The 26931-nt window shown below is 39.4% G+C and overlaps 1 protein-coding gene across 1 annotated transcript in view; it reads left to right on the top strand.

The window, feature by feature from the left end:
* Nucleotides 1–23057, top strand: part of lrrc49 (leucine rich repeat containing 49) — a 33333-nt gene extending 10276 nt beyond the window's left edge. Inside the window, exons 9-18 of the mRNA XM_030721909.1 lie at nucleotides 264–325; nucleotides 3087–3234; nucleotides 5415–5498; nucleotides 6602–6777; nucleotides 7593–7688; nucleotides 13982–14216; nucleotides 14928–15113; nucleotides 15928–16037; nucleotides 18794–18947; nucleotides 22601–23057. Coding sequence (XP_030577769.1) covers nucleotides 264–325; nucleotides 3087–3234; nucleotides 5415–5498; nucleotides 6602–6777; nucleotides 7593–7688; nucleotides 13982–14216; nucleotides 14928–15113; nucleotides 15928–16037; nucleotides 18794–18947; nucleotides 22601–22816 — 1467 coding nt within the window. The 3' untranslated portion in view covers nucleotides 22817–23057. The remainder of the gene's footprint in view (nucleotides 1–263; nucleotides 326–3086; nucleotides 3235–5414; nucleotides 5499–6601; nucleotides 6778–7592; nucleotides 7689–13981; nucleotides 14217–14927; nucleotides 15114–15927; nucleotides 16038–18793; nucleotides 18948–22600) is intronic.
* Nucleotides 23058–26931: the final 3874 nt, after the last annotated feature.

Raw genomic sequence — 26931 nt, 5'->3', positions numbered from 1 at the left:
TCTCTCCATTGCCCCTCCTCTCCATGTGCAGACAAGGCAGCATGCTGTATGTGTGTGTGTGTGTGTATGTGTGTATATGTGTGTGCATGCGCAGGGTGGATGGGGATGCTGTATGCTGGAGCTGAGAGCTGCAAGGTGACAGGGAATGGAGAGGGATACAGAGCCCTGACGACAGTGACGATGCAGTGCCCTCTTCCTGAGCACCTTCTCCTCTTCACATCCCTCCATCTCTCTGTCTTCCCTCTCCCTCTTTCTCTTTATAGACTGGGGTGGACCGCCTGCCCTGCTTGCAGCGTCTCTTTCTCAGCTGCAACAACATCACCAGGTAAGAGCTTGTGCCGCTTAACTCCCTCCTTCCCGCAGGGCAGAGACAGGGATGGTAGCCGGACAGTGCCACGTCCCCTCCCATGGCTCTTGGCAGAGCACACACACCCACAGCCAGACACACTCACAGATTTGCTGTAGTGGGCAATTTTTGCAACCTAGAGCACAACATCCTGGATATGTTCTTTATTTTTAGTATTTAACAATCTGTTACCAAAGAAATGGGTGTGAGAATGTTTAAAGTTATTCAGGCAACAAAGACGCAGGTTGTGAGAAGGTAATTGTTGATGACAGATCTGGAGGTTGGATGAATTCATAGGCAGCATACCTAGGGTAAGGGTGTGTAGTATGAGTGAGAGGTATGATTTTTTGTCTTAGTGCAACTGTCAAACTGCTTTACACACTTTTTTCCAATATCCTCCTTGCTGTTTTTCTTTTATTCTCCATCTCTGAGCCCAGCAATCAAAATGTCACAGAGTAAACTTAACTCAGCATCGTCTTAGCACTGAATAACCCTGGGATCCAGGGTGGGACATTGCTCATTAGCCCCCTTGGCCATAGCCACCTTTGGCTCTGATAGATCTGACCAGACATGTCAAACCAGCATTGCTGTTCTTGTGTCGCCATACTTCAGTTGCTCACACATGCTAAGAATCATGACATAGTCACAGACAATAAAATCCATTTGTATTCTTAAACTTCCGACTTTACAGAGAATTAGTTCAGTAATCTTTATTGAACTAATTTTCATTATGTAAAAAATATATGCATCATTCATCATTCTTCATGCCAGGGTATTTTAATGTATGGTCAGTGTATAATCCTATAATGGCAGTGTAGAAGGTTGGTTGGTGTGTGCATCTTTTGGAACTCTTTAATGCTGATAGGAGAACAGTTGTGCTCTGTTGCTAGGTAGAGACAGAGCACACTCATCACCTTGGTGCAGTCGGTTTACCCAGTTCAGGATCTTGGATCAAAAATCCTTCATGAAATAAGTTAATATTAAAATATAAATGTTAACTTATTATAATATTGCTCTTTTTTTTTTTTAATAACAAAACTTGCCTTAAGGAAAAACAAACAAACAAAATATCCCTGCCTGAATTAGGGAAGACGCCCTATCATATAGGATCAAATGATTAATAAGTCAATGAAGAATAGGTTCAGGGATTGTAGGGTAGTGCTAATATAGATGCAGCCTGAAGCTACATAGTTTTTATTCACACCCCCGCTCTGTACACACAGCTCAAAAAATATTTTTGATATTTTGATATTTTTGATATTGGACCTTTAGTAGCAACCAGAGACTGGCGTGTGGTGCAACAATGACAAGTTCTGTTTTTGTAAAGGTGCTGGTCTTCATTATTATTATTATTATTCACTATTATGAATACAGCAATTAGGCAGAATGTGTAAGATGCACTCAAGCGCCTGTTTATTATAGCTACGATCTCATGTCTCTCGTTTTCTTAATATCCCATAACAGAAAGGGCCTGAGCTACTGCATGTGTTCAACTGTGTTAAATTAGAAGGCCCCTGGTATCTCCAGTATGGTCTTTAACATTCAGTGGAACCTCTGGCTAGGAGCAGGCACGGTGTACTAGGACTTTAAGTAGTTCCAGGCAAATGATTCATCAAGGTTATTATCATAAATTAGCAATGATAGAATCTCCCCTGCCTTACATAGCGTGACTCTGCTTTTTCATGTCTCCTTTTGCCACGGGGTGATATCAACAGTGTAGCAGATTTGTCTCTCTTCATTGCCCCCTGAGTAATGTCAGGCTGCCAGAGTGCCTGCTGAATTACCAGTTTATCATGGCATGTGTACGCTTGGCTCCATTCTGTCAATACGAGCTGAGGCAAAAAGTGTCAGAATTAAAACACAGACAGTTACTTGTCTTGTATAACTTTCCTGGTGTACAATTCAGACTCTGCAATATTTATTTCTATATTCTTTATTTTATTTTATGTCAGAGTCTCATTTAAAAGTCTATTTTTTTTTCAAAAGTGACCTGACCAAGAGGGCAGTGGACACAGAGTTAACAGTGATAAAGACAAGCAAAAACACATATGCAACTGTCAGACAAATGAGTGAACCTCATATCTAAATCAAATGCAATAAGGTATTAAGGTCAAAACAGGTGCAATTTGACATGAATTACAGTACAGCTTTGAGAGCAGTCCATTGATCAAGAGTACCTAAATTCCCAGCTCGACAATTTCAGGTTATATTTGAAAGCTTTTTTTGCGTGATTTAGCTCTGACTCTGGGGACAAACATTAGTAAAATGTGAGAGTGAAAGCCATAAAAATTGTTTTGTTTTTTTTAAACGTGTCTTTACACAGATAACCGGGCCTATGTGATTTCCACAAATAATAATAAAACACTGAGCAAAGTGGTAAGAAGGATCCAGCTTCTTAGCTGCTGATCAGGTGCATTTATAAAGAACAGAATCCAATGATTAATCCAACAAATTCTGATCGATAACAATGGTTAAATTCTTAGCCGTTTCAGCCCCTTGAGCAGTTTTGATCTTAGAAAAATTAGATTTTAGTTCTTTACCATTGACTATACTTGGATTTGCCTGACTTGAGTTAAATGGAGATGGAAATGCAGACTGCAGGAATTCAAGTGTTTGTTCTACGTCTCAGTACTAGCCACTCTATGTAAAACATTTAGTGCAGGCCAGTCTTTGTACTGAAAAAAGCTGAAAAAAGCTGAAACTCACAAGTTTGTTTAAAATATTCTTCCTTTGTTTCTAGTTTTGACCAGCTAGCCTGCCTTGGAGAGTTGTGCTCCCTTTCTGAACTCACCCTGGATGGGAATCCTGTAGCCCTGGAGACATGGTACAAGCAGGCCGTCCTGCGCTGTGTGCTTCATCTCAGACAGCTGGACATGAAGCGCATCACAGTAAGACTGATGTGTTTGTCTGTGTGTGTTTACAAGAAGTAAACTGGGCACCAGCCACCAGATAAAATATACAATACCTGCTAAGAGTTTTTGTTATCCTTTCAGATAATTTAGCTTTTTTCCCCTGTCAGTAATTAATTGCTACATTTTACTGACCAAAAATAAGGAAGAAATATTCACAAATATTTTTAAAGCAAAGGGCTGCCTCAAGCGATTAAACATTCACAGCTTACGACTCTGCTGTGCTTTGTATTTATAAAAGCCATGCCATATTCTTATGAGGCATTTATATTGAGCTGATGGTCGAAAACTTTTGTCACTCTCTGATGTTCCTGAAGTCACTGTAAATGTTGATTCTTGAGAGTGACTCAGTCTTGACATAAACTTTAATATGATTTCACAGTTCAAATTTATCGTGAACCTGCAGAGTCTCCCATTCACTGTCACTGTGCGTCTCCACCTGTATGCAGACCTTTACAGTCCTATGCCCTGGAGTCTTTGCTCCATGACACTGGCACAGCATTCATCAGGTTTTGTTGTGTGCTAATGGCAAACATGAATCAGTAACTAAATTATGACTCTAAGTTAAACATTTACACTTACTCTAAAGACAGTGTGTGTAGCAAAACGTTGACTTTTCTCAGAAAACATGAAGTCATTTTATTCATACAGTTCGCTAGAAATGTGCTATGGTGAAATGTCAGCATGCTTTTAGAAGCTGTCAAGCAAGGAGCATCCAGGTCTGAGCTTGTACTTTAAAGGAATCTGTAAGTACCACACACCTTGCCCTCCAAACATAGTGCTAATATGAAAAAAAAAAATCACTGTAACTCCAATTTCAGCAATTTTCACATTTTTACTTGATTTTTAACAGGTTTCAGGTTTAGCAAGTTTCATGATTATGAAAGTGCAATTAAAGCACCTCCAGCAAACGTCAGCTGTGAATCTACATGGCAGTTTCATTTTCAGTTAACTTTAGGGAGATGCACAGCATTGACTTGATGACAGAACTATTTGCCTAGCATTGAAGTTTACATTTTTTTAAGCATATTATAACTGATTTGGAAGACTATGCCTCCAGAGCACTATGTTATCACTACGCTGTCAAAGCCCATGCCTGACTGACTGTAGATACACGCATACACATACACGTAATAGCAGGGTGCAAGATGCTAGCAGGCATTCGAGTGTGACCTGGAAGTTCCAAGATCTAAATGGTATACGCCCCCAAGGGTGGTTGAGAATAACAGATCTATCTATCTATCTATCTATCTATCTATCTATCTATCTATCTATCTATCTATCTATCTATCTATCTATCTATCTATCTATCTATCTATCTATCTATCTATCTATCTATCTATCTATCTATCTATCTATCTATCTATCTATCTATCTATCTATCTATCTATCTATCTATCTATCTATCTATCTATCTATCTATCTATCTGTGTGTGTGTGTGTGTGTGTGTGTGTGGGTGTGTGTGCGCACATACATTCAATAATTCACATAGTTCATTTATTATTAAATGCAACTATTATGTTTCAAAAAAATACTTAAATATGCTTCGAGTTCAACGTTGAACTGGAAATATTATAGAAAAATCTTCAAATACATAACCAACATACTGTGTGGCAGCTGCCCAAACAAAGAATATATTATTACTGAAAAATAGCATCCTTACACAGTTACACAGTTACAGGTTATTTGATCAGGTTGTTGAAACAGCCTTTTCACTTTGATGTTATAAAATGTTTTTCCTACAAAAATAGTTGTTAGGATTGTTATAGAGGCTTGGCATCTTAATCTCTCTCCACCAGCTGACGGCATTTTGCCTCTCTTTATCAGACTTCAGCATCATCTAGCTCTAGCTCATCACAGACAGCTGAATATCCCCCTGCTCTTAGCTGGCACACTGAGATTGTGTTGGCAGCATTGCATTCTGGGAGATTTGGCTTTCCCCAACAGCTGGGCTCAGTTTATCTGAGACTGAAAATCAGACAGATAATCCCATGATGCAGCCGGTTTGTGTGAGGCTATCTACCAGCCTCCATAATGGTCCATTTCTAGTGTAGAGAGCATTCGTCCTGGCAGGGTCTTTTGTGGTTCCCCTCTCTCTTGAATAATTCAGAACTCATGAATGGAGCGACACTCTGATTACACCGGATATCTTTTTCAGGACGAGGATCGGCGCATGGCAGGTGTACAGGCTCGAAAAGAGGAGGAAAAAAAGAAGGAGAGTCACAAGCAATCCGTTCATAAGGTACCAGTTCGATGAGATTCACTCTTACTGTCTTTGTCTGCCAGGATTTACTGTTTTCGGACAAGCAAATGCATATTACAGATGACATCAACACAACAAGCTGTTAAGAAGAATTGAATGAACTCTAAAGTACCTACTTCTTTAACTGAATCATGTATAGTTAGTTATGTAATAGGGAGACAATAAGCACTTGGTTGATCTTTAACAGCATCATGGCTTTTAGCATTCCTAAAATGCCACATATAAGTGATGATATCTGATTTGTAGTTTACTCATCTGCTGAATATCATATAGTTTAAATCCAAAGAATTTTTTTTTTTCATGCATTTGGATTTCTTCTGTATCACTAATAACCCTTTTTTTGGGGTGGGGGGGAGGTGGGGGGTGGAGTAGGGTACAGAGTCCACAAGGGTATTATATTTGTAAATTTGTCTGTAAATTACACTTCATTGTTTTAAATGATCTAAGATGTTCTGCCTTGCGCATACATCTGTTTTGCAGTAAATATGTTTGTGTGTGTGCCAGAGCTCCTGCTGCTTTAACTGAGATGGACTCTGTGCACAATTCATTGTCTCTCAGTAACCTAACTCTTGCTAATCCCTGGGATTGAGAAAATGTTATATTGAATGCCACAGCTAAAGGTTCATAAAGGCCAAGGACTTACCATGAATTGGTACTCAACCCTGCTACGAGGAGTGGCACATTCCTTAGCTGAGCATATTGAAACTGCAGCTAGGCCACAACAGAATGATTGAAATATAGCAGAGAGGCAGAAATCTTCTCTCTTGCAGGGTGGGATGTCACATTTTTCTGCTGCAAGAGGGAAATGCTGTTAAACCACAATGCTGTAATGCTACTGTAACTATTTAACATTGTATAGTTGATACAAGCAAGGCAAGAAGGATATGATTTCCTGTGACTAGATGAAAATGTACAGAGAGGTTCTATTAGCTTGTCCTGCTCAGGAGAATTGATACTGGAAAACTTCTTTTTTTTTTGTTTGTGTGTGTGTGTGTGTGTGTGTGTGTGTGTGTGTGTGTGTGTGTGTGTGTGTGTGTGTGTGTGTGTGTGTGTGTGTGTGTATGTGTGTTCTGTTTATCAAGGAGAAGCGGCGTCTAGCAATTCGTAATGCAGCACAGCAGTGGGAGGGTGTCAGGGCCTGCCTGGAGCTCCCACCCACAAATGGCGCTAAAGAAGAGGTCAGTCCAGAGGACAGCCCCGCTCACAGCCCCGCCCAGACCAATGGCCTTACACAGGAGCCTTCTCCTGATGAACCGAGGTAAACAGGACAGATAGAATAATAAGATGTCTCCTAGAAGGTAAATGGTTAGTGAATAGTTAAGACACCAGTGTTATGTGCAACCTTATGTTCCTGGTCTAGTTAGACTTGTGGCTTCAGTCATGGTTTATGACTGACTTTACTACCTTTTTAGCTTTCCTCTATGGATGAGAATGTTTTTCACTCGGTCTGTCTACCAGCTTGGTTCTGACTGAAAAATCTAATGATGATTTGGGTGAATTATCATGACATTTTGTACACACATTGGTAGTGAATTCTACTGCATTTGATCAACTGCTGACTTTTCCTTTTGAGAATTTTGGTACAGGGATTTATGTCTCCCTCAGGATTAATTGTAATTAATCTCCTGATACTTCATCTACCACCATGACTGAAGCAAAAATTGTATTTAAATTTGTCCACTGCTATGCTTGATGATTGAGTACATACATGCACAACTAATAACATTTCCGTCATTCATGAGTTATTTGAGAAAGGCTCTTTAATTATGGCAGTTCTTCCCGAGTTCTTCCTACGCACAACAACCAATGAGAAACAATTCAACAAAGTCAAGTAGCGCAGTTAATACCTAAATTAGTATTAACAAGTGTGTGTGTGTAAAATTTTGTGTCGTGTGTGATGGTGACAATCCTGTGTGTGTGTGGAAAGCAGAACTCCTATGAAAATTATTGTTTTTGTGATTCTGGTTAGGTATCATAGTTATCTAGCACTTATAATGTTTTTCTTTGTCTTATTGGATTTTAAAATGAATTGTTGGCTCTGCTGTTGAGGATTTTTGTTTATTTTTACATCAGGCGGGTAAGCCCAGGTTCAGGACCAGAGCGACCAATGGGGGGAACAGAGATCAGACTCCACACCAACAGCCGTCCAAACAGCCCACGAGACCCCAAGTAAGACACCAATGGCCTAATGATGTGTGTTGTTAATATACTGAAAGTTCTCACAGCCTCTGATAGACTCTCATAAAATGTCAATCGTACCTGGGTGAAAGACCTTTTAACAAACTGCTGTTTGGTTGTTCCTGTCATTCACATTTACATGCATTGTTTTAGCAGCTGCAGTCCCATTTTTTTCCCCTATCAACAGATGGCAGAATGGCATAGATAGAGCATGTAGAGATCATCATTGTGACATATTCAGATCCTGCTGGTGTGTGTAGCCTATCTTGAAATATCCGTATACAACACAGTGACCTCTTGAGCTCTCTGAGCTCTGGTAAGATGAGCAGATGGACACGTAAGATGTCTGAAAACAGTTCTGTCCTTCGTATTGCTTATAACATGATATTACAAGGACTTTAAATCAGAAGTCTGGACTCTGTATAATGTGAAAGTAAAGCTATTCTTTCCTATGAAGACTGTGATCCAGGTCTGGATGAGTTATGAGGGGGAGGGCTGAGATGAAAGTATGGGCTGTGTCAAGGGCTATTATTACATGTTTCAAAGAGTGCCTTTCCTTCCTGCACCAGGATAAGAAAAGGGCCCCAAAGCAGAATGTTCAGTGCCAGTGTTCCTATTGTAACTTCACTATCATGGCTTAACAGGTCATAGTGACGAAGACTCTGCCATACTCTTATCACCTGGGAGTTGAATTACTTTGGCTTTTACTGTGAGACAAAATACAAAGGTAATTTACAAACCATGGCACCACCACTAACATGAAAGAGAAGCCACATGTGTGACTAAAAAGGTCAAAGTGTAGAATCCTCGAAATGCTTGGAAATATGAGCATTAGGTTGGAAATTTAAAACTTGTTTCACTCAACAGTGGGTGGGTGTACAGAATGTTATAATGCCTACACAGTGTGGTCCTGATTACCTTGGAGAGCTGTTGAAGTACTACACCCTGAAGAAAATTACACCATCCTCCCTCATAGAGTGCACGGAGGGGCAAATGATGGATGAACGTGTCTCTGTTTTTCAAGGCCTTAAATCGACACTCTAACTTCATGACATCACCTATCAGGTCTTTCTGGGTGCAAATTTACAGGAAATACTAATGGCAACAGAAGGCTTGCACTTTCATCCGTCCGTCCGTCCGTCCATCCATCCATCCATCCATCCATCCCCTTCTTCGAGTTCAGAATGTTGTTAAATATGTTAAAGAATGGACTAAAATTACTGCAATCATTTTTTTCAGAGAGCCTGGAAGTTCAGTTGTGTTTCTTTTCACAGCTACACATAAACCTAAATCCAGACTAAAATGCTAATTTCCAAAGTTCATATACTGTGTGTGTATTTATGTCCTAGTAAAGGTTTAGTTATTCAGCTTTCTTTAAATGGAACAGGAGATATACTGGCTGGAAAGGAACCATTTATCTCTGTATGTAAGGAAACATAATGTCATCTCTGGTTGACATTATCTGTTTCTTTATATACAAAAACAAATTGTCCCTTTCCAATAATATGTGAAACAAATGTTGACAGCGCTTTTGGCTTGATAGCATCATTGTGCTGTGTAAAATTTATGGGTCAATAGTTTGCATCATACCAAAGTATGACTGTAATGCAGGGTTAATTTTTATTTATTTTTGTGAAATTTTAGATTTATTTAACCTCATTACCCCTGACAGTTGGATAAGGGTTGCATGGCAATAGAGGAGGAATTCAGTAGTGGAGCTGAGAGTATAAACTGTTGAGATGAAGGTTTGTGCATAGATCCTGAACAGGTGGGATTTTCTGAGGCCCATAAATCAGTTAGATATCTGAACAGTAGTGAGAAAGAAGTTTAGAAGTGTGTATGAATAAAGGAAGAACTCAAGAAATTCAAAACCAGTTCAAGCTGTAGGGATACTTTACATTAACAGGACTGTTCTGTGCAGCCATCAGTACCCAGTAAGTACACATCTTAACAACTTGTATTCACTTTTTACCAGGGTAAAATGATGAAATGCTATGGTAAAATAACAGCTCAGTTCAGATTCATTTGCATCACTACCTCATAATACTTAGGCATGTGTACAAGCTGTTTCTGTGGTGGGATTCAGTTGTTAAGAGATGACAGATGTCCCTCTTAAAACCTTTTTTGGATTACGTTAAATAGCCCTAATTGGTTGGTTCTGTGTAATTCATAAAGAGAGAAGGGGCCCTGTAATTGTGATAGATTCTTTACTCCGTCTTCCCCGCCTTGTTCTACTCTTCTCTCAGCATTTGTACATGTCATAAGGAGATTCAATGCAACATGGAGCTTTTCAGCTGTACTGAACAATATGTGACACCATGCAAATTGTGTTGATGGCACCCTGCCAGAAGTTTAGAAGTTACTCTCATTCTTGACGTGACTTATCTACATGTTATGCTCCATCTCCTGCACTGCTCTCCAGCTCCTTCTGATTTACAGCCTTTGGCATTCTTGCATTTTGGAGGCGTGGCATATTCCTTAAATATATTAAACTGCCTTTCAGAGTCTGGCGTCTCCCCGTCTAGTTCCATGTTTTTGTCCATGTGTTTAGTTGAAACAGGACCCACTTGGACTTTGTGACTTTAAAACTTCTTTGCTACTATTTCTTAAACCTTTAAATAACACATATGCTCGCAGTCATTGCTGTTGGGATGCATTTAGAGCTCTTGTCATCTGAAGGAGTGTGTCTATCACTCTCTACACTCTTATTTGAAATAAAAATATTTATATACTGCCTATACTGCACTTGTTGTTTGAACCTTTGTACATTTTGGTGTTCACGTCAATTCCTGAGGTTGGTCTATATATATTAAGGATTGGGCATAATTATGACCCTTTGTACTGTTTAAGGTACAAGTTGTGAAAAGAAACTTTTGACAGGACGCTGTGCAGTCCTGTGAAAATCTAAGTACACCTGTAGTGCTTTCATGGGAAATGAGAAGGCAGGTTGCAACCAGATATGGTTAATCAAATGCATTTGATTAGTTGGTCAGAAGAAAGTTTGACCAACTTTATAAAAACGGAGATTTTGAGTTTTCTGCTCTGGAGCATTCAAGTGTGTGTTACCTAAACACCACAATCTTCCCAGCAGTGTCATCCCAGCAAATTTACTCTGAGGTCTGTGCAGTGCTCAGAGAATTTGCAAAAAACCCAAGTGCTAGATCTCCGACTCTCCAGGCCTCAGTAATTTTGTTAAATGTTAAAGTTCATGACAGTACAAGGAGAAAGCCTCTTGTCTCTAAAAAGAACATGGCAGCATGTTTTAGGTTTGCAAAGTTGCATCTCAAGAAACCGTAAGAACTCTGGAAGAATGTCCTATTGACAAACAAGACCAAAGTGGAGATCTTTGGCCATAATGTACAGCCCCACATTTGGCAAAAACCGAACACAGCATGTCAGCAGAAATACTCACATACCAGCTGTCAAGGACAATGGTGATGATTTGGGCCTATTTTGCAGCTGCAAGACCTGAACATTTTATAGTCATTGAGTTGACCATGAACTCCTCTGTATACCAAAGTATTCTACAGTCAAATGTGAGGCCATCTCTCCGACAGCTAAAATTGGTCCATGTAACAGGACAATGTTGCCAGGTACCGCAGCAAATCTATAACAGAAAGGCTGAAAAAGAATCACGGTATTGCAATGGCCCATTCACAGTCTGACCTCAATGTTGTTCTGCAGTATATCACATCAGCCATTCCCAAAGTCAGGAGTGCTGCAGCCCACTTAAAAAAAATCAGAGAATCCCTCGGGGCCCACCCAATCTTTAATCTTCACTCTAATCAAAATACAAGAGAAAGTGATGTATTTCATAAAATGTTTTATTCAAAAAACATAAATAACACAGGCTGTTGGCTAAATTGCTAAGTCATATGAAAAGTGCCAATGCCAATATGTGACCCACTGCCGCTGGGGCACAAACTTCAACACAGGAGGAGTAAATTTAGGTCAAAGTAATGACTAACATCACAAACTAACCGCCTCCTATTACCAGTTTTAATTCACATTTTGTGTAAATAAATAAATAAATACATTTATATAAATATGTAACTGTACATATTTGTGAGTAATTTCAAACTGAATTTCTGTTATTACTGCGGCCCACCTGCAGTACCTTCACAGCCCACCAGGGGGCCCCGGTCCACACTTTGGGAATCACTGCATTACATAATGGGGTGTACTTAGTTTTTTTACATGACTGTACGTGTTGTAATCATTCTACTTGAGGAAATGCTCTCTAAACTTTCAGGGGATTTTCTTAGTTGGAGTTCAGTTTTTGGCCATTGGCAGAAAACAAACTAACAGCAAGGTTGACTCTGGTACACCATATCAATTTCTTTTAATACATCTGTGGGATTCCCCACACCATGACCATGCCTTGACATTTGAATAAGAATCCACATGGTGCATGGTGGATCACATTATCTATATAGATGTAATATGTCTAGATAAAAATATGATTGATTGGGACATTCCTCAACAGTCAATGGTGTATTGTGAGAAGTTCATGTTGTCTTACATGATTAAATTAGTTCACCAACCGCTATAGTCGGAAAATGTGCAGGGCATTGCTGAGTACCCAGACAGTCTGAGGTGCAACCTGGCAGCATCGGATAGACTAAAACATACTGTCCCAGAGGTGTTCCATTCGATTTAGGTCAGGTGAGTGTGGGGGACTGTCAATGGTATCAATTCCTTCATCCTGCAGGAACTGCCTGCATACTCTCGCCATATGAGGCCGGGCATTGTCATTGGTTAAGGACCTTCTACAGCCCTGTGTAGCTCTCCTAAAGTAACTTACTGTCTCCTGGAATCTGCTCCATGCTCTTGAGACTGTGCTGGGAGACACAGCATATTTTCTAGCAATGGCACATTTTGATGTGCCATCCTAGAGGAGCTGGACTACCTGTGCAATCTCTGTAAGGTCCAGGTATCACCTCATCCTACCAGTAGTGACAGTGACAGTGAACTAGATGCAGCAGAGGAGGGGAAAATGTCAGTGGCCTCCACCTGTAAAACCACTTCTGTTTTCGGGGTTGTCTCATCGTTGCCCCTCTAGTCCACTTGTTAATTTCATTAACACCAAAGCAGCTGAAACTGATTAACAACCCCCTGTGCTACTCAACTGACCAGATCGATATCCCAGAAGTTTAAATGAATTGATGCTACACTCTAATTAAAGTGTTTACATTTTTTTGAACAGTATATATATCTAACTCACTGAACATAAATCTGTTACCATGGCCAAAGTATCACCTGCTGAGAAGTGAAACAGCACACTAAACGGGGAACACCGGTATATGCAAAGCCTATTTTTGTTTACACTGAAAAATAGACTGATCTCATCGTTCCTTCTTCCTTCTTCTTGTTATTCTTTCTTTACTTGGTCAAGCTTGTTAATCTAATTGAGACACCAAAACTAGCTGTAGCATACCTCTCATTTTAAAAAGGAATGTTACTAATTCAGTTTAAGTGCTCAGTTTACAGTATTTGTTCACTATTTTAACTTATTGATTACATTTTTCCACCTAGGAGAGGAAACTGCACCTACTCTGCACTACAGAAAAATGTCATTGTTTGAGGGCCACTCTGTAAAAATGGTGACTTTTTAAAGAAGCCTCAGATATGCTGCAGCCTCATTATAGAATATTATATGTACTTTTTGTTTACATTGTTTTGGGCCCCCAACTATCTATTTAACCTATCTAGTTAAGGTCACAGTTCTACACACTTTCTGAAGTTTGGTCTCAGCAGTAATCTTGGATTAGACTTCAGTAATCAAGGGATTAATCTTAAAGCCACTTCGGCTTTATGTTGCATTTCATCAGGAGTATATGAAACATGAATAAGGGTGATTCATCTGTTGGCGGGCTCAGTTCAGAGTGATCACTGTTGAGTAGTGTGGAGCCAGTAGCCATCTGATGCCCTGCTATACTGAAAAGTCCCTTGAGTGTCAGCAGACCCAGACGGAGATTACGTCTCCTTGAGACTTGCCAAGATTCTCCACTCTCACGACTCTCTTATCAGAGAAGGGCACTTCAACTGTTGCATAGGAGAATAGAAAGCAATTGGGCAGCACAAATAGGACATTGACTAGACCACAGAGTGTTCTCTTGCATTACCCTCCTCTTAGCACAATGCCTGAATTTTCAAGCAAATATAGCATACACTTTGGGCTTGAAGACATTCTTCAAGTTTCACAAAACAGCACAATCTGTGCATTTAGTATGAGAAAATTGACTTAAGGATTGTTTTTGTGTGTGTTTGTATATAATTTGCAGGCTTGTGGAGGCAGGGAGCGGCAGTGTTCAAAGCTTGTCCTTGTCTGACAGCCACCTGGCGGAGCTGGATGGAGACACCCTGCGTTTATTTGGACTCGGAGCCCTGGAGGCCCTAGAGAGGGGCTGGGGTGTTCAGACTGCTGGTGCTGTCACTGTAATAACCTTCCGCTACATCAACTTTGACGCCATTGTACCAACACTGCCACGAATAAGAGTCAAGTTCCCAAATCTATCGGTGAGGCCATGTTATATAATAAGCTGTGCAACTGTGTTGATTTAAGTGAATCATGAATGAATAAGCTCATACCAGTTTTCATTTAGATTACTCACCAAAGTGGCATGACATGGCATGACACAAAGGGGAACCACTTTGGAGGTCTTGGCTGGTGGCCATTTGCCAAGTCATGTTCAGATAGTCCTTCGGTGTTGTCCCTTTGTGCCTTTATCAGCTGATCTATTTCTTTTGGATCTTGTATAGCATCACATTAATCCAATATACACTGGATGAGTAGATTTAATAGTCAGTGGCCAGGGCCCATAGTGGTGCAGTGTACAGTGTATAGTTACTATACAGTATTTCTTCTGTTTCAGTTGAACTTATAGCTGCCTCACAGGTATTTCTACTCTTGGGCATATTGTTGAGGCACGGCAAATCAGACGAAATGTTAACAAATGTTAACAATGTTAACAATGCTAAGAGTGACATCAGATGAAGAAAATCAGTTAAATAAATTAAAAAAAAATCATATGTCCGTTAATTAGCTGAATATTTTTATCCAAAGCACACTGAAGTTTTTGAAACTATATATCTTTTAAACATTTTTGTCCCAAGGCAAACCTTTTAAGTCTTTGCCATTAACTTAGTGAGTTGCTGGCATAGCAGATATACTGTAGCTAGTTATTGTTTTAACTAGGACCGACTTATTTATTTATTTATTTTTGATAGCATCTGATCTTCCTGGAAACCAACATTAGCCGTCTGCCACAGTTGGCGGCCCTGGCTCAAGTGAGGCGCCTAGATCAGCTGACCATCCACCCAGAAGGCAACCCAGTGGTCAGTTTGACTCTTTGGCGCTCCTTTGTCATCTACCGCCTCTACCACTTCAACCTGCAGAGGATCAATGGCCAGGAGGTGAGGATCAGCTTGACCCTTTAACACAGTCCTGCTGTTAATAGGCAGTGAGATATGTAGGTTTTGTAAGGCACAGTAATGATTGATAATAAATTTCACAGTGAAATTTAGTATCAGAATTTATTATAAACAATATTACAAATATATAATTTAATTCGCAAATCATTGCATCCTTTTTCATCTCAATTTTTTATACAGCGTCCCAATTTTTCGGGAAATGGGGTTGTAATAAACTAGCATAAACCTGGTTAATATGGCAAACCATTCAAACACTAACCAGTCATGCTTCTGTTTTTGTTTGAAATGAGGACAGATGTGTCCTTTAGCTGTGCTGGTAGGTGTTTTTTGTCAGTCTCAGACAAAAAAAAAACTGGCTTTTGCATCTGTGTTCAGCTGCCAAGTTAACAGGGCGATATGAGAGTGGTATTGATTTTCTTATCAGTTTCTCCACCAGAAAGTGAATAAGCATAATACAAAACATGTCAAACTATTAATTTACTGTTGCCTGCCTTAAATTATAGGTCTGTGTCTCCTGGAATGTCCTACCTGAGGATATTGCCTCTCTATTGGAACCCATTTTGATCTGATAAATGATCTTTAAATTAGTTTTCACCTGCCGCTTGTTTTTCCTATGTTGGCTATCACTATCATGTCTTATCCTATCTTGCATCTGTTAAATGGGGTCAGACATTTTTACTAGGCTGCACCCATGACAAAGCTGTAAATCTTGATTTTTATTTGGGAAACACATGAAAAAGCTCATCAGTGAAATATCTTGTGTGTATGTATGTGTATGTTTTTGTATTGACCTTAGGTGACCATGAATGATGTGATCGCTGCAGAACGTGTGTTTGGGACACTGGGTCATATAGCAGCGACCGAAACTCCACGTTGCCGGCTCCTCCTGCTGCTCGAGGAGTCCAGGTGAGAACTTTATCCAAGATGTTTTACCGTAACAGAGCATTAACTATAGTTTAATGACAGGTGTGTGCTGTGTCTTGGACCGTGTAGGTTGTTTGTTTAAATCTGTCAAAAATGTGTGGATCCTTAAATGTGTGTCAGATGTGTAGGCTTCTGTGCATGTGTGTACATGCCTGTGCATAGCGTTTTGTGGGTACATGTGTGTGAGTAACAGTGAGACAGAGCCTGGCACAGAGGAGCCAGGGGAATTAGACTGTGTGTCTCAAGGTAAGGGTGGGTACTTGGCATTTGGACACAAACATTCCTTTCTCTCACCAGCCAAAAAAACTCTTGAGGTCTGTCACTCAGGGTCAATTAAAAAACATCCTCACAAAGAAAAAAAAATCTGAACTTGTCACGCACAAGACTACTTTGGCCAGAACGTGTTAGTTAAGGACTGAGACTAAACTGTAAAAGGTCAAAAGCTGCACACATGATGCTCCTTATGAAAAAATTGTCAGTTCCAGAAACTTGTCATGAGAATTGTATCTTTATTCCATTAACGTGCAATACATTGATGACAATGAGAGAAAAATGCAGATGTAAATGTAAATTTTGGTGATGCAGAATAAAAGGAAACTACTCAACTTTATTGTCAGTTGCTGTACAATGTAGTATTGAGACCATACAGATGGGTCTGTATGGCCGATGCACATATACAGATGTAGGCAGTGATTGCAGATAATAAATAAATGAATGCATCCTTACATCCATCCATTTTTTACAACTTATCCAATTCATGTTGAAAAAAATTTAAGCAAATTTATAACATCCACTGACAACTTTTGGGTGGTCAGTGCAGCAGTATGTGAGCCTAGCAATGAACTTTAGCTGCCTTTGCATTGCCCTTTCAATATCATGTTAGAAGTGTAATGAAATGCTTTTGGACTGCTCTGTGCTGCATCGCACCTCTGCTTCATGCATCATGTCTATAAAAGCCCAACGTCAAAGATTGTTTTGTATCAGTGCATAAATTTAAGTCACTGTTATTTGCATGCAGAATCTTGATTTACTGACTTATTTCTAAAAAAACAAACAAACAAGCAAAAAAAAAAAAAAAAAAAATCTGAAAACTGCTGTAGATTGTCTCACATGTGGTTTTAGTTTACCTGCTTGAATAGTAATTTAAAAAATACCGGAAAAGACAATTATAAATGAGGAAACAGTGTTGAAAGATGGTAAAATCATGTTTAGTTCTTGTTATGTCTTTGTTTTGTTTAGTATGGTTTCCAAGATTTGCCCCCACTGGGATCCTGATGCTGCAGGGTGCCCTGGATGCAAACACAAACAATCTTCCCTTTGGGTTTGGGTTGTGTGTTTGTTAACAAGAATACTTTAAAAGTTATGGACATTTGCACTGCAAGATAGGACAAAATTTGACATTATGCATCACATTTTCACATACATACATATCAAATAGAAATAAGGAAAAACTGGTACACATCATTTTGATGTACTCAGATATTTCTCTGGATCCAGGGTCTCAATTCATGCAGAATTTATAGCCTCGGCATAGGTATGCATTCTCGGACTATTCTTATCTGAATGTGCGCCACAGGCGTTCTAGTCAAAAAAAATCACTTCATCCTACACTATGGAATTCATGATCTCATTACATTAAATGCTTTCAATTTATCTCACTGTGTTTTGGAGCATAAGGAGCTCTAACTGGCAGTAGAAACACTTGTCATTGCCGTTATCTTGCATATATTTTTTAGCTATTGGATTTTTCTGTGCACACAGGCTCCTCTAAAATTTGGCATTGGGCCAAGTCATAGTCATCGCTTCCTTAATAACGTCACTTAGCTAATCTTTTAATTGTGTTAATTCCATGCAAAATCTGTGCTTCTTGTCTTTCCTGTAATGAATGTGAATAGTCCAGTGATGGACCAGATGAGAGAATGCTGTCACCAATCAATGATAAACTGTTTTCCAATCATAATGTCCTCCCTCTGTCCCTTGCTTCCCCTCCTTCTCCTCTAGCAAGGGTGTGTGAGACCCACATTAAGCATATCTCAGAGTTCATCACAGTATGAAGTTGCATGTGCAAGATGCAATACTGTGAATCCTCTGCTTTCAACAGCTGTTCATTTTCACTCAGTTGTACTGTGGGACAGTTGTATTTGTGTGTTTGTTCACATTTAGAATTGTTATAATACTCTATTGGAGTGTTACAACAATCAGGTCTAACTTCCTTAGGCCCGTACTAACGTGTTAGTTATAATAATGCGTGTCTGATGCACACTGATGTGACACACACACACTCACACACTCTCCAAACTATCTTATCTTACAAGGAATGTTCGCCTCCAGCCTTCTTTGAAAAGACTGTTTCAGCATCCTGGCACTGACCTGTGGCACATGTTGGTGCAGTAATGTATCACATGACATTTCCTTCTGTTATACAGCAGCATTTGATGTAGTTTATGTTTGTGTCCTGTGCTGCTTTAACAATGAAATAAAAAAAAAAAGGAAAAAAAGAAGAGATTTCTGAGCTGAATGTGCTTCGTCATTTTTGATAATTTCTCAGAAAGTGAGCCAATTCCTTTATTTCTCAGGAGCACTGTTTTCACAGTATTGAGGTGAGATAGTCATTTGATGGACACGCCTTTATTATCTTGGTGTCACTCATTGCAGCCACTGTTTCTCCCCGGGTGTCTGTGTGTTTCTTCAGTCTGTGTCTGACTTATTCTTCTTTCCGGTCTTTCTTCATCCTGAAGGAAGAGGCAGCTGCAGTTCCTGTTGGAAGGGCGTGGCCGACGGGCAGGACTGAGTCCAGAGGAGCTGCGTGATAATGGGAAACTCCTGGGAGAAGGCCTGAGCAGAGCATTGTTTAACTACCCAAGCAGAGACTGCAGTGCAGAGAGCCCTGAGGTTAGTTCTTAGTTAGAGTGCATGCTATTCTTCATCCTCAAGACACAAAGGTCATTAATGCAGAATCAAAAAGGAATCAGTACTTGACATCAATCCTTTACCAGAAATCTAATTCATGCAGGACCACTGTACTCAAAGAAGGTTATTATTTTGATCAGCGGTAATTTATATTTAGGGAACAGAGCAGCCCTCAACTACAACAGATATGATATTGAATAAGTCAGATACAGCAGGAAAGGAGGAGCTGGGGTGAAATGGACTGAAAGTTGTTCTTCGCTGCAGTATTATCCATAGAAATATTACACCAAGGAAATATATTGTGTATGTTGTTTTATTTATACAGTACAAGTCATTTGCTTATCATCATCATGACTCAAGGAGACCAGAAAGCTTTCATTGGAGCTACTTAAGTTTTACTGATAAATGTAACTAATACCACTGCTGTTAGCAGAAACTTTGCATTGGATGACAGCTTATAAAACCCACATAACATGCAGAAGAATAGAAGAACAGCAATTTCTGAGATCTTAAAACCACTTTCCTCAACCAAATACAGTAACATGATTACACTTGGTCTTACTCCAAATGCCAAATATTACTGAATTCTTTATTCGCTCTTAAATTCAACAACAATAAATACAGTGAATTTGGGATAACAGCACACTGTAGAAGCCTAATCCTATAGCTACTGTAGCCTCTTAGCAACTGGCACCTCCATTCACTCAGGACAGAGTGGAGCATCTGACATGTTTGTGCAGATCAGGCACCAGTACCTGTTTTGGCATGATGGTGCTCCTGCCTTTCTGCCCCATGTTCAGGTCACCTCTTTCATTTTGATGAGTTGTTTCTATTAAGGAAAAGGTGCACGTGTTTCACTCTGGTGCTTATTTTTAAATGAGATAAAGCATATTTTATATTTTTTTTTTTACCCAATCCCGTAATACAGCCAACACCAGCAATGAATTCATAACCTAGTAGTCTGTTTAACAGAAGCTTGAAATAGCTTATACTTTATATAAAACCTCTTTTCCCACTAATCTAGCATACTGCTATCATTGCTGTTTGAAAAATAAATATATTTATAAGCTAGAAAAATCAACAAATGCACTGTATTATATTTGTAAATTAAACATCCTAATCATATTATATGCATATTTTGGAGTAAGTATGGAAACCACTTGAATGCTGGCATCAAGAAAAAGCTAATTGGACTAGACAACTGGGAGTAAGGGCTATCTAATATCTCTCCAACAGCACAACACAACATGCACAATGAAAAAAGGTCTTTATTTGGACAGTGTAGGGTAGACAGGAAAATGTGGACTGCGAGTGACTTTCAGGAAATGGTCTTCAGTAGACTCAAACTTGGGCCACTGCAGAGAGAAGCAATTGCCTTGAGCAGAAGACTCAAGTATTTGCCTCCTTCCTGATTTCTTTCTTTCTTTCTTTCCTTTTTTTTTTTTTTGCACATTTGTCACACTTACATGTTTCAGATTGGCAAACAAATTTTAATATTAGACAAAGATAGTGTGTAAATACAAAATGCAGTTTTTAAAGGATTTCTTTTTTAAGGGAAAATTAGCTATCCAAACCTGCCTTGCCCTTTATTTTGACTCAGCCTCCTTTGCAGAATTGTTAGCTCATCTGTTTTGAAGAAAAAAGTCAAGGTATTGTCATAGCCTTGGCATGAGCATCGGCCTTGTCGGCTGTTGCACAAAAACCTTAGAAATGGTCTAAGGTTTTTGGCAAAACTGGGGGGGGAACATCACTGACCACCCTGCCGTTTGCCATCCTGCAGGAGTTGTTGAGCTAGTCTCTCTGGCACATGTGTAACATTTGATGTAGTCTGGTGGACCTCCAGTCAGGCTGGCCGACTCTCCGGGTTTGCCGTCTCCTGGTCGCTCATCAGGCATCACGATGTTTTTAAATATCTGCAGTTCTCCTCATTGAGCCACAGCCTCGCGTGCACTCAGAAGCTGAAACAGAAACACTCTTAAGCAGTACTGCACATGCCTCGTTGGGATTTCTAGTAGTTGGTAATACAGGTTAGGTGTATGTGATTATTAAGTTGTGGCTAAAAGACACTGTGACAGGGAAATTAATTTTTCAAAGTAGTATTGGCTATAAGTCAGTGTTTTTGTAGTAGTACTTCTAACAGAATTAGTGCAGTGCCACTAAAAGAAGAGATGTTAAACAGTGGATATTTCTAAGTACTTTTCATTTATTTTTACACTTTCACAAGTCTAATTTTATTTTCTCCAATACAAAACAACTTTCAAAAACGTCCACTATCAAATGGCTGCTACAATATCAAAACATTCTCAGTGGTGGAGAAACTAATCAGAACCCTGGTCCAGGATGCAACAGACTTTATTTAGAGCTTTTAATAAATCCACAATTTTCACTCATCTGATATCAATGACTGCTTGAATATAATGTCTAACTAATGTCTAACTGGGATTTCATGTTTGCAAAGCTGCAAGCTTGTTCAATATAATGTGCTCTACTATGGACTTTAACTTGGACTATATAAATGAGAAAATAGTCAGCTGGTTCAGGTGCAGCAGGAGGGAAAGACTCAGAGACACTGTTAGAGATCCCTGTCAGTGAGCAGGGTTAGTGCACAGAATCCTTATGGAAACCTTAGAAATGGCTTTGTAACCAGACTGTTATCAGACTGACAGATGTCAGTTACTTTGTTTCTCCTCTGTTCTTGAGTTTCTTTGCATCGTGGCATGATGTGTTGCCTTTTGAGATCTTTAAGCCTACTTACACTTTTATCACACAGGTTCTATTTGAGTGTTTTTTTTGATTCAGCGCGTCTGGCAGTGATCAACCCTGGGTCTGACTAGTAAAACTGAACTCAGCTTTCCAAAAAATGTGGTTAATCACAGTTAATTCACGATTTAATTTTCCCTTAATAAATTAAATCCTCATTTAAAAACTGCATTTTGCGTTTACTCCGGTTATCTTTGTCTAATATTAAAATTTATTTGCTGATCTGAAACTAAAGGTGACAAATATGGAAAAAAACTAAGAAATCAGGAAGGGGGCAAATACTTGTTCACAGCACTGTAGGTGAGCTATTGGGGTGCCAGAGAAAATGTTTTATAGACTTCCCAATTTTATCAAGGTCTCTTACAGACGTTGTAATGAATCTGAATAGATGGTGGGTGTTACAGCAGGCCAGTGACCCCCCAACTAAAACTACTACAGAACTAATTCAAACAAAGAAATTATACCTTCTGGAGTTGCCCAGTGAGAGCCCAGGTGCCATGACCCAGTGGAGATGTTCAGGAGAGCTGTTCACACCAGACATCCTGAGAGTGTATTAGAGTTGAACCACTTGTAGAGAGGACTGGTCCAATGTTTCCTTGTGAACACTGTCCATTTCTAACCTGTTAAAAATCCAAGGTTTCACTTTTTATCCCCCACAGGTACTGTTAATGTGCTATGGGTGTCTTTTAATAAAGACATTTAGGATTATTAGTGTCTGTGTGTTATTAGCTGAAGGCTGTGTACTTGTTAGATTTTTGTGAGCACTGTGAGGAGTTCATGCAGAAAATACAGGCAATCCCAAAGGTTTCACACAGTTTTTCTCGCAGTAGAAAAACAGAATCTGCAACAATAATACGCCCTGCTTTCTTTCACAGGAGGGCAGTGTGGAGTCATCAGAGCGTGCTGCTATGCTAGAGCAATACCTACAGGAGTTGGTCCAAAGTGCATCAGACACCAACCTGAAGGGCGAAGCTTTACACAAGCTCTGGCCTTCCATGTTTGCAGAGATGGTGAGAGACTGTGTCTTGGAGATGAGGGACCGAGCGACCTTCCGCCAGGCCAGCCTGGCAAAGCTCTCGGAGACCAAGTGAAAAGGACCAAAGGTTCACTGTTAGCACACATGCACACGTGGACACAGCTTTCTTGGGCATGTTCTTTGTTTCATTTCATGATGGATAACACATAATCACTCTATCAGTTTTAATGTATTTGGAAACAGAAGGGTGGCTTTCCTTAGTCTGTTGGAGCTCAAGCTTTTGCTTGAGATGTATGTAGAATATTTTATAGATGTCTGAAGAAATTGCCTGAATGTAGATTTTCATTAAAAAAAACAAAAAAAAACCACAGTTTGATTCTTCAGAGCTTGAAGCTAAATAATACTTGAAGAAAGGTAAAGAGACTTAGTGACTCGTAGTGCACTGTGGTCCCGACGGAGCATCGTCTGCACTTTAAAAGCCTTCTGAATGACCCCTCTACACCTCTACACCGTTAATATCATCAGCTGAAAATGATCAGTGTCTCTTTTCTTGAGACTAGAATGATTTTTCTGTCTTAAAGCCTGTCTCATTCATTGCTCTCTCACTTCATCCTGCCGGGCATAAATGCAAGGGCACAAACAAGGACATGGTCTTTTCTTTGTTTACCACTGATTTTCTGTATTGTACTTAGTATTAAAAAATTCTGCATTAACACTGAGATTGTGTGCATAGTATGCCTAATTATTTTTCTTAGAAATGTCTGTACTGGAGTGAAGGGGTTAGACCTTGTAGGCATCCAGTTAGATTATTTCTTAAAGCATGTCTTTCTCAACTTGAAATTCAGCAGCACCAACACCAAATTACCAACACCTGGTATTCCATGAGGCAGAGGCTCTGTGTTAACGCGTAGGAGGTCCAAAAACTACGAAGGGTCTTCTAGGTTGCGTGAACTCAGACTGGAATGCCCCTGAAGGTGTAGAGGCTTCACCTGTTTCTCACCACCTGTTCTTCAATCTTAAAGAAAATGTTTAACCCTTATTTAATCTGACAGTCAGCAGGAAATGTCACGAAGCCAGAGGAGTAACTGCAGGGGGATGGTGTCAAACAGCCCCACACAATCTGACAGGCACTGTTGTCCTATGTCATCCACCCCACTGGAGATTAGTGCTCAGGGGCATTTGACTTGAAGAAGACAAGAACATCAGTGTCCGCTGGTTATTTTCTGTAAAAGTAATGAGAAGGAGTGATCTTGAAATTCATATTTACTTTTCTCCCACAATAAATCTTCTTCCATGCTACAGAGTACAATTTGGCATCTCTTCCAGTGGAGCGTTAAATCTGAGAGCCAGAACATCTAAATGTTTGTGTATCAACTAAGACAGGATAATGTGTTGTATTTGGGGAACCTGTGCCCTGATTTCATATGAAGGTTTATTGTTGTGCTTTGACAGGAAAGCTCTCAGTGCGTCTGCTATCAGAAAGTGACAACTAGTTTACTTTGAACACGTCTGATATGCAACATGGCTGCCTATCAGCAGTGTACTGTTGTTATATTTTGTCAGTTTGTGAGAGTACAGCTGTCAACACTGCAAGAAAAGTCTAGTCCCAAAGGACTGACAGAACTTTGGGACTAGTGACAACATGGAGATGCAGAGCCACAAACTGAGAGCAGTGTCTCATCGCTGGAAAGAAGTTCAGACAGTTTAGTATTTCCTGAGCTCCACGCAGTCCAGAAAGCTCCACACATGAATATGCACTCCATATGTCTTGGTGAGTAATAACTGACAATCAATCTGCTGCTCAAATTGTTTTTTTCACGGGACACTACACTGACATCTGCACTGCTATTTGTATTAACTGTCAGATTTTCAGTTTTTAAAAAACAAAAAGTTTAAAAGTTACAAAATGTGTGCTAAGCATACAAAAATATACACGTTCAAACTGTAGTTTTTATAGCTTTTATTTTTAAAACTATTATGCAAAAAGTAGCCCCACTGTTTGCCATCAGCTGTGTAGTTCCTCCATTTCTTTTATCTTTAGCATTAAGTGTCAAGGCTATCCTAAAAAACAAAAACAGACAAGCAATTTTATTCTGCCATATCTAACTAACATATTTCTTATTTTTTGATTGTTCCAGTTAAGGTTAGTGTGTTTGTGGCAAAGATTAACCCGGTTACATGATAATCAATAACTGTAACCCGGATGAGTGAAGAGTGAGCGCTTTCAGTTAGCGCTGGCTACAGCATATCATCAAAAAAAGCTTTTATCTGCGTCTGAAAACTGAGCAGTTGGATTGCAGTAAATCAAAACACTTTTTTTTCTGTCACAACAGCACCACTGTACGTCTCGGCTGCCAACGCACAGTGGCGATGAGCCAAGAAGAGCTTGGATAATGAGAAGCAAACTAGTGTAAGGACTTCTGCAAGGCTGTGAAGAAAACACCATTTTCAGAATGCACATAATGCAATAAGCTTCTTTAAGTCTCCGTGTTCCTCTTCTTTCTCAGACAACTTTAAACCTCCAGGCTACGTGCTTTATTGATTTAGTGGTGCTTTACAGCTTTAAACTAGTCTGTTTAAAGCTGTAAAGTTCAATGGTGTAAAGTTGAAGTGAAACCAAAGAGAGTGTGTGAAATGAGTGAGTAAATTATTGTGCTTATTATGAAACTGCTGACTTAATGCATGCATTATTATCTGCATAATCTGTGTTTGGGTGAATGACAAGCAAAAAAACCCCAAAGCATTGATGTGCTCAACTCTGATGGTAGTCTGTAGTCTGGAGACCCGGCTGCCAATTCGTTCCACCTCACAGGACCCACTATTAGTTTCTGCTGGAACGAACTAAGTGTATTGTTTATTGTGAGCCATGTGCTGCAAAAAATAACGATCTGAAACAATGTGTTGATGTGTTAGTCAATCAAATTTGGGAATTATAGTGAATTACATGTAGATTTTTAAATCATTTTTTTCCTGAAGTTTAAGTTATATTGACCTGTTAATATGTTTTTACAAATAAATAAAGTGACACAGTACTTTCCTATATCTTGCCATTCTAATGCTACTTTTAGACAGATATTTTTTCGAGTGTTGTCCAGAGACATGTGTCAGACAGCAGTGTCTGCTCTCTTCAAATCTTGTCCAGACAGACTGTCAGTGGGTCATCTGAAACAGTCTTTTCTGTCTATGAAACAACTTCAAGGTTAAATTCCTGAGCATCTATGTGCTAGTGAGAAAGCTCCATGGGGGCAAGCTCCACTTACTCCCCGTACTGCATCCCTATGCACCACTGCTGATGGATTTCTATGCACAGCCTTAGACTGCTTAGATATATTGACATACTGGTTTTACAATATTTGTATATTATGCTGGCTATACTCTATAATAAAGGCTGCATGTTTATAAATGATGGCCATAATAAGCTGCTGTGGTATAAACCGCTTGGCTATGCATAGCTCTGGTTTTTTCTGTCAAACTAAACAAACAGACTGAAGAGAACAATGAGAACTGAGCTTTTTAACTTTGCAAAAATAAAATAGCAAATGTCTGCGATTTGAGCCTGAAGTCAAATGTCACTCCACGTGTGACCTTCCTCACTGCCTCCAGTTTTCATATAACTTAAAAGTCTTAGATTATCCAGTTTGTATGTTTTTTAAAGTTGCTTTGACTGCATCCAAGTGACATAATTCCACTTAATGAAGTTTGTCCCCTTGGGATTATCTAAAAAAATGACAAATGAATTGTAGTTTAAATAAACGATTCTCTGAATTTCTTTGTGTTCCCAGTACTGGATTAGTTTATGTAAATCTTTCTGAGCTAAAAAAAAAAAAAAAGTTGGATTTCCCTTTCCCAGAGTGCTTCAAGAGTAGTTTCTTCAGTGCACTCTGCTCTTTTGTTGAACATAGGCAAAAGTGATCTAGTTACAAAAGTGTGAACTGTTCTGAAGACAGTGTTCTGTGTGGCAAGAAGGGGGAAACATTACTGTTTGGATTAAATGACCCTTTAACGCTGCTATATTCTTATTTTACACATTGAGTTTGTTTCTGTGATTGCTGCCGTTCAAAACAGTGGGACACTTTACAAAGAATCAAACAATATCTTGAAAGCTGTATGCAACCTTCAGAAATATGATATTGGCATCCTTACTATGCAACGCTAGAGGAGAAGTTAAATGCAATTAATATCTCAGTATTTCTGTTTTTCAGCGCATAGATCCGTTTTGTGCCCTCTGTC

This window comes from Archocentrus centrarchus, chromosome 3, assembly GCF_007364275.1.
Source record: "Archocentrus centrarchus isolate MPI-CPG fArcCen1 chromosome 3, fArcCen1, whole genome shotgun sequence".
NCBI classification, from domain to species: Eukaryota; Metazoa; Chordata; class Actinopteri; order Cichliformes; family Cichlidae; genus Archocentrus; species Archocentrus centrarchus.
This window is presented reverse-complemented; position numbering and strand designations above follow the sequence as displayed.